This window comes from Tupaia chinensis, unplaced genomic scaffold (assembly GCF_000334495.1).
Source record: "Tupaia chinensis unplaced genomic scaffold, TupChi_1.0 Scaffold143836_1, whole genome shotgun sequence".
In the NCBI taxonomy this organism is placed as follows: Eukaryota; Metazoa; Chordata; class Mammalia; order Scandentia; family Tupaiidae; genus Tupaia; species Tupaia belangeri.
The window spans coordinates 1,417,777-1,425,560 of NW_006203686.1; the positions used below are offsets into that span (position 1 = coordinate 1,417,777).

General features: G+C 46.7%; 1 protein-coding gene across 1 annotated transcript in view; it reads left to right on the forward strand.

Annotated features, from left to right (window-relative positions):
- The window catches only part of MYO10 (myosin X), a 267,646-nt gene that overhangs the window by 255,379 nt on the left and 4,483 nt on the right, over positions 1-7,784 (forward strand). Inside the window, 7 exon segments of the mRNA XM_014582836.2 lie at positions 1,615-1,738; positions 2,769-3,066; positions 3,963-4,170; positions 5,282-5,418; positions 6,418-6,538; positions 7,346-7,780; positions 7,783-7,784. The exon segment at positions 7,783-7,784 is cut by the window's right edge and continues 40 nt beyond it. Of these exon segments, the coding sequence (XP_014438322.1) occupies positions 1,615-1,738; positions 2,769-3,066; positions 3,963-4,170; positions 5,282-5,418; positions 6,418-6,538; positions 7,346-7,780; positions 7,783-7,784 (1,325 nt within the window).

Sequence of the window (7,784 nt, forward strand, 5' to 3'; positions counted from 1 at the left end):
AGCAGAGAGCAGAGCTGGAGCTGTGACAAAAGACACTAGAATGGTGACGTGGCTGGTCTTTTACTGAAGTACATGGAAGGAATTAGCCAATCGGATCCAGGAGGCAAACTGCTTTTGTGGAGTCAGAAAGGGTCTAAGATCTCAGTAGGGGATCATGTCCCGCCAAATTCAACTTGGCCTTCTGATTTTTTTTTTTTTTAAAGAATTATTTAAGTCACACACGATCAACAGAGAGACAGAGAGAGAGAGAGAGAAAGTGAGAAAGCAAGCCACCAAGTCTGGGTCTTAAACTGTGGTCAGCCATGTGGGAGTCCAGCACTTTCACTACCATGCCACCTGTTGGCCCTGGTCTCCTGATTTCTAAGTGATATATTTCTGAGTAATATAGCTAAATTCTAGCAAATCAGTTATTTGCCAACATTCGAAAGCTTTTCATGGACCCCAGGTGCTAGATACAAATAATTTCACTTTTAGCCCTATACAAAAATTATTTGAAGCTTTTTTTGAGAAAGGGGTAAAAATTCACAATCAAACTTCTCTTCAAAGCTATGTCTTACATCTTTTCATATTCTTTAATCGATGTTAAACATTGAAAGAGTAAAAAGAATTTTCCAAATATGGACCAGTGCTTTTTAAGAAATGAGACAAGTTACCCTAATTAAACCCATACAAGAATGTTCTCAGTAACTATAAAGCATTTTTCTTCTGACTTTCATTTGGGCATTTATTGAAAGTTTCATAGTGGAAATAAAAATGAACATGATAGAATGATTCATTGGCTCTCCTCCAGCTTTTCTGTTTATTTAACTTGGGCTTTTTCTATGCTCCAATTAAGCATTTTAGGAGCATAAATACGAGATGAAATTCTGTGAGAGGATCTCTTATATTTCAAGAGTAGAAGGGCATGCATACAGGTGGAAGAATAATCTTCCATATACAGGTTAACATGTGTAGTTTTCAGGACCAGTAGTAGTTAAGATACTGGATTCCACATGGCCAATCACAGTTTAAGTCCTGGACCCGCTGTAGAAAATCCTGCTGGGTATATGTGCATGTGTGCCCAGAATGCCAGGAGGAGAATGGAGGAGAAGGGATTGTGGCATTACCATCTTACTTTCCCTCTCACTGTATCTCTTTGCCTCTCTCTGGCGAACTCATGCACCCTATGGTAAAGAAAAGAGGAGTAGTTTTCAGATGTGGAAAGGAGACAAGAGAACAGTTAAAGAACTAGTAAAACATATTTTCACAATGAATGGAGATAACATGTTTGGCAGCTAACTCACTAGCAAGAGAAGTTTCCATTGATTTTTCAGGGTATGTAAAATATCCACAGGAGAATTTAGAATAACCTGCAGAATGTATACACACAGGCGTCAAAGAGAATGAACTATGCAAGAAAAACATGTCATTGTAATTTGTCTTCGAGTCCAGATCATGGTGTCATCGAGCTTGGATCCTCATTGTGTCCCCTTTGCCATCACCCACCAGGCTGATGGATAGTTGTGGCCATTGAAAAATATTCCCATGTGGGAAAACAGAGCCCATTGTGCTCGGTTAGGTATAGGGTTTTCATGGTCAGTTTGCTTTCTTGTAAATGGCACCTTTGTTTTTAAGGAGAACTGCCTGAATTCAGACGTGGTGGAGCAGATTTACAAGCGGAACCCAATCCTCCGATACACCCACCACCCCCTGCACTCACCACTCCTGCCCCTTCCATACGGAGACATAAATCTCAACTGTAAGTCCAGAGGGCCATGCACACCCCAGACTGTTGTTTTGGTTTTTCCCTGTTAACTCTTCCGCTCTAACATCATAGCATTCGTTTAAACTCAGAAACGTTTCTAGTCATCAAGGTTGGGTGGGGCTCAAAATAGGCTCTTAATTGTGGTTGAAGCCGAGATTAAAGCAGAGTTTAGCTGTAGTGATGTAAGCGTTGTAGTCATTAAAAAAAAAAAAAATTGGCAGAGATTTAGAGAGGGGCCGATGGTGGTGTAATAGTAACACAACTGGACCCACATGGGGAGATTCCAGTTCATGTTCTTGGGTCTCCCTGTAAACTCTGGCCATGCATGTGCATCTGATCCGCGATAGTTGAGGCTGGGAATGGTTTGTGACTAAAAGACCCTATTGGGGGTATCTTTCTCATGGGAAAAAAATAACCTTTTTTTTTTTTTTTAAGTGTTTTTAAGTGTTTGCTATAGGGTGCATGCCTTTGTCAGAGAGAAAGAAAGGGTGAGAAAATGAGAAGTCCACTCCTGGGGGGCGAGGGGGAAGAAACATCACAATACCGTCTCCATTCTCTTCTCAGGATTTTGGGTACATACGCGCATGTGCCTGGTGTCATTTTCAAGCCACTGGGGCCAGGACTCAATCCTCAAATCCAGCCATGTAGAATCCAGTGCCTTAACTCTATACCACCTGCTGTCCCATCAATGAACTTCAAATGGTGGGGGGAAGTCGCAAATTTCTAGCATTCCCCGTGAACTCAATAGCCTTTAACATTACAAGTGTGCATTTCAAGTCCAGAACCTGTTCTGCAAGAGACCAGCTTTTGTATAAGTATCTGCTCTAGAAAAAGTTTGGTTCTGTAACAGAGCAGTCAGTGTAGCTTCCCCAGCTCTGTTCAGCTGACTGGGCTGTGTGGGGCTATGGTCGGCCCCCCGTCCTCAGTACTGTTCGTCCCCATTTACTCTTTCCTCTTTTCCACTGCTCAGGCTCCAGCTCCTGAAGGCCCTCGTGTGAACTTGTGTGTGTTTTGCTTCCCCTAGTGCTCAAAGACAAAGGCTACACTACCCTGCAGGATGAAGCCATCAAGATATTCAATTCCCTCCAGCAGCTGGAATCCATGTCTGACCCTGTTCCGATCATCCAGGGCATCCTACAGACAGGGCATGACCTCCGACCTCTGCGAGACGAGCTGTACTGCCAGCTCATCAAACAGACCAACAAAGTGCCCCATCCCGGCAGCGCGGGCAACCTGTACAGCTGGCAGATCCTCACCTGCCTGAGCTGCACCTTCCTGCCCAGTCGAGGGATTCTCAAGTATCTCAAGTTCCATCTGAAAAGGTAAAGCCCGTGGTACAGGAGATGAGCTGGCAGGCCGTCCACACGCAGGGCCCGGGTCCCCTTCAGACAGCTCATGTAGGCCAGGGACCTCCTGGACAGACTCCCAGGTCTCTCGCACCAGCTCACAGCGCGGACATCCTTGTCTTCTCAGAGCCGCGTAAGTCTGTTTCGGGGGCCGAGCCTCTTTCAGCATCGTGTTCTAATTGGTAGGACATCGGACAAACTGAATTATTACCACTTTAGATCAAACAGGGGGAGGCAGTCTGATGACGAGTTGATTAACTCTGGAAAAGAGATTTTCACACAGTGCTATGAGGCTTGACCCTTTCAAGTGTTCACAGCGCTGTAGAGGTGAGCACTCTAGGGCTGAGTATCTAGTGAGGATTATAGACCTGAGTTGTGCATGCCAAAGGGTTCCCAGTTCAAGGCTGGCCTGTGTTGTTTCCGTGCTTAGGCTGGGCCTGCCTAGAAGCCGCTGGTGTTTGCTCCCCTCACCGTGGGGATCCTATTGGCTGTGTTGGGTCAACCTTCACACAGCCTAGCTCCCACCTCCAGCCATCCTCCATCCAACAATTAACAAGTGACTATTGGGAACTAGCAGTTAGCGTAATGGCTATGTCGCTGGACTCCCACGTAGTCGACCGTGGTTCGTGTCCCGGACCCGGTGGCTTAAAACTCATGCCGGGCACGTGTGTATGTGTGCCCAAGATCCCGAGAGGAGAATGGAGGAGAAGGGATTGCGACGTGACCATCCCCCCTGGGGGGTGATTTCTCGCTTTCTGTCTCTATGTCTCTGTCTGTCTGGCGAGCGCACGCGCCCTATAGTGAAAATCTCTCCAAAACAAACAAACAAACAAACAAACAAACAAAAAACCAAGTGACTATTTATCTCCTAGGATACGGGAACAGTTTCCAGGAACCGAGATGGAAAAATATGCCCTCTTCACTTATGAATCTCTTAAGAAAACCAAGTGCAGAGAGTTCGTGCCTTCCAGAGATGAAATAGAAGCCCTGATCCACAGGCAGGAAATGACGTCCACTGTGTATTGCCACGGCGGTGGCTCCTGCAAGATCACCATCAACTCCCACACCACCGCTGGGGAGGTGAGGGCACGCCGCTGCATCTCGTTCTGTTTGAAGAGTAACCATGGATACGCGTGGTCAGGGAAGGTGTGCGTGGTTAGGACGGCTGTCACGCTTGGCTGTGATGCACATAGTGTGGCAGCTCAGTGAACATGGAAGTTATTACATCCGCAAATAACCACATGCATATGGAGATGGAAATATGTTAGCGTGGAGACAGAGTTAATCCGGTGCCGGAATAATGAGGCCTAAGCCTGCTCCTCTTTACAGCTGAGTGTCTAGTGAGGATTGCAAACCAGAGTCGGGCTTGCCCCTTAGTCAGTGCTTGTTCAGCTTGTTCTAATGCCTCAGTAACAAGGTGTGTTTGTTTGCCTCATGAATATCTAAAATGTTGGGTCACAGGAATACGATTTCTTTTAAAATTTTAAGCTTAGTAATGGGACCAGCAGTTGGCATAATGGCTATGTCGCTAGACTCCCATGTAGTTGACCGCGGTCCAGGTCCTGGACCCAGGGGCTTAAAGTCACACCAGATGTGTGTGTGTGTGCATGCCCAAGATCCTGAGAGGAGAATGGAGAAGGGATTGTGGTGTGGCCATCCCCCCTGGGGGTGATTTGTCACTTTTTGTCGCTCTGACTTTCTGGTGAATGCATGCACCCTATAGCAAAGGCCTCTCAAAAAAATAAAATAAAATAAACTTAGTAGCATAAAACCAGTTGTTTAAAAGCAGACTACAATAAAACCCAGAAAGGCTTCTTATGTAGAACAGACATGTTTTGAGGGCACTATTGTTTCTGGAAGTTTATGACTTCATTGGCTAAAGGACTTCAGCTTTCATTCATTTTTCCTACAAGTGTGAGTTTGCAAGAAACGAGGCCAGTATCCGCCTCTTCCAATAGACAAGATACCCCATGTTCTTCTTAGCAAGGAAGAGGTAGAACCCACTTCAGGAGAGTAGGGAGCAGACAGCACCTTTGAAATTCTGTGGTGCCCGCACATGTGACAGTTGTAAGAGGCTGCTTGGAGCCTCACTTGTGCCTGTGGCCCCTCGGAGGTCAGATGAAGACGTGTTTTAGAGCCACATGTCAGGATCACAGCTCACGGAGCTGACGCCCTCCGGTGTGTCTTCTAGGTGGTGGAGAAGCTGATCCGAGGCCTCGCCATGGAGGACAGCAGGAACATGTTCGCCTTGTTTGAGTACAACGGACACATCGACAAGGCCATTGAAAGCCGCACCATCGTAGCCGACGTTCTCGCAAAGTTTGAAAAGTAAGTTCTTGCTCCCCAAAGTGTCGGAAAGGTAATAGGAGGAGTGGAAACCAAGGGTTGAGGATTCCAACTTGCTTTCCATTTTTGGTTTCATTGTATATTGAATTTGTTTAATTTGCATATTTAATTTTTCATCTCTCTCTGATAGCTCTTTTTTTAAAAAATTACTATAGGGTGTATGCATATCCCAGAGAGAAAGAGAATGTGAGAAAACACCCCCTGAGGGGATGACCATGCTATGAGTCCTCCTCCGTTCTCCCCTTGGGATTTTGCATGCACATGCACCCGGCATGTTTTTCAAGTTACTGGGTCTAGGACTTGAACTGGGTGGTTGGCCATGTGCGATAATAGCCTTAACCACCATGCCACCTGCTGTCCCTAATCTTTAGGTTTTTACTTGTCATTAACTTTGAAATTGGACTGATAGATTCAAGCCGACTTACAAACTCTTCAAACTACATTTTGTGTCTGTAATATAAAATGAACTTATAATGTCTGGTCTATGACTTCATATTCCCTAAGCGCCTGAAAGATATTTCTATCCAGTATAAACACAGCCCCCATGCCAGCATATTCATACAAGGTTTGTAAATGTGTATTTCATTTCAGGGTTGGTAAAGGAAATGAAGAAACAGCCTTTGTTCCTTTTCTTTCTGTGGATTCAGCATAATGCCTAGCTAGTAGTAATTAGACTGGAGCCTTTGGCATCCTGGCTAGCACAGTTTAACTGAGGACTGCCTGTTTGTTTTCTCAAAACAAGACCAGGATCAAAGTGTGTTTGTCACCCCTGATTAGATAAAATCGCTGAGGAACTCTGATGAGCTGCCTCCCTCTTAATCTGTTTACTCTTTCCTCCCCATCGCCACCCTTGCTGTAACCTGAACTTGGGCAGGGTATCCGTGTCCTTGGAGAGAATAAGCCATGTCATCACGTCCCCGCGGGTCACGGATGCCCTTCTCTGCGTTTGCTTTCTGAGTGTGTCTTGACGTTTGTCTGTAGGCTGGCTGCCACGTCAGAGGCAGGGGACCTGCCGTGGAAACTCTACTTCAAGCTGTACTGCTTCCTGGACACGGACAACGTGCCGAAGGACAGCGTGGAATTTGCATTTATGTTCGAGCAGGTAAAAGGGACTTTTAGAAACTGACTGTCTCACCAGTGAGCAAGAGTGAGACCCACAAATACCCTGTTCTGATCTGCCCTATTGCTAATAACCCAGTGTTTCTGTAATATATGAGAAGAGAAGTTTATTCGGCTTGTGACGTGGAGGTCCGGGGGCCACGTCTGGTAGGGGCTTTTCTGTCGGCAGTGTCTGGAAGCCGTGCAACATGCCGTACTGTGTGGGAGGGCAGGAGTGCATGTCTGTGTCCACGTCTCTATCTCACGTCCCTTCTCTTTGTAACTCACCAGGAGTCCATCGCAGGGACCCACTCTTACCACCTAATCTCTCCCAAAGACTCTACCTTTCAATGCCATGAAGGGATTTAGTTTCCTCTTAATACCGTCACCGCCAAATTGGAACACTTAAGTTTTCTGAGAACATAAACCGTAGCACAGACCTTGTCAGTCAGCTCTTAGTCCTTTGAAATGATACATGGGTAGATTTCCCAGAAAAGACAAGGCTGGCTACTCATCAGTCATTTATAGAATGAAACTTCTACATATTTTATTTGAACTCCTGTGCCTGGAGCTAGTCCAGCTTGGGGGAACAGAGACCATGAGGGATAAAATCTATGGCATGTGTTAAATGGTATCTGTGGTCGGGAGACATTTAAGTTTAAAACAACAGAGTGGCACAGGGGTCTAGTTTTAAACAGGGTGCTCAGGGGAGGTGACATTTGAGAGAAATGCCAACGGACCGAGGGAGTGAGTCAGGCCAGTGTCCCGAAGCACACAGGCCTTGACGCAAGGCTGTTTCCCTTCCCTGCAGGCCCACGAAGCAGTGATCCATGGCCACTATCCAGCCCCTGAAGAAAACCTCCAGGTCCTCGCTGCCTTGCGGCTCCAATACCTACAGGGGGATTACACCCTGCACGCTGCACTCCCACCGCTCGAAGAGGTTTATTCCCTGCAGAGACTCAAAGCCCGCATCAGCCAGTCGACCAAGAGCTTCACCCCGTGCGAGCGGCTGGAGAAGCGGCGGACGAGCTTCCTGGAGGGGACGCTGAGGCGCAGCTTCCGGACAGGGTCGGTTGTTCGGCAAAAGGTCGAGGAGGAGCAGATGTTGGACATGTGGGTCAAGGAAGAAGTCTCCTCCGCTCGAGCCAGTATCATTGACAAGTGGAAGAAATTTCAGGGAATGAACCAGGAGCAGGCTATGGCCAAGTACATGGCTTTGATCAAGGAGTGGCCTGGCTATGGCTCCCCCC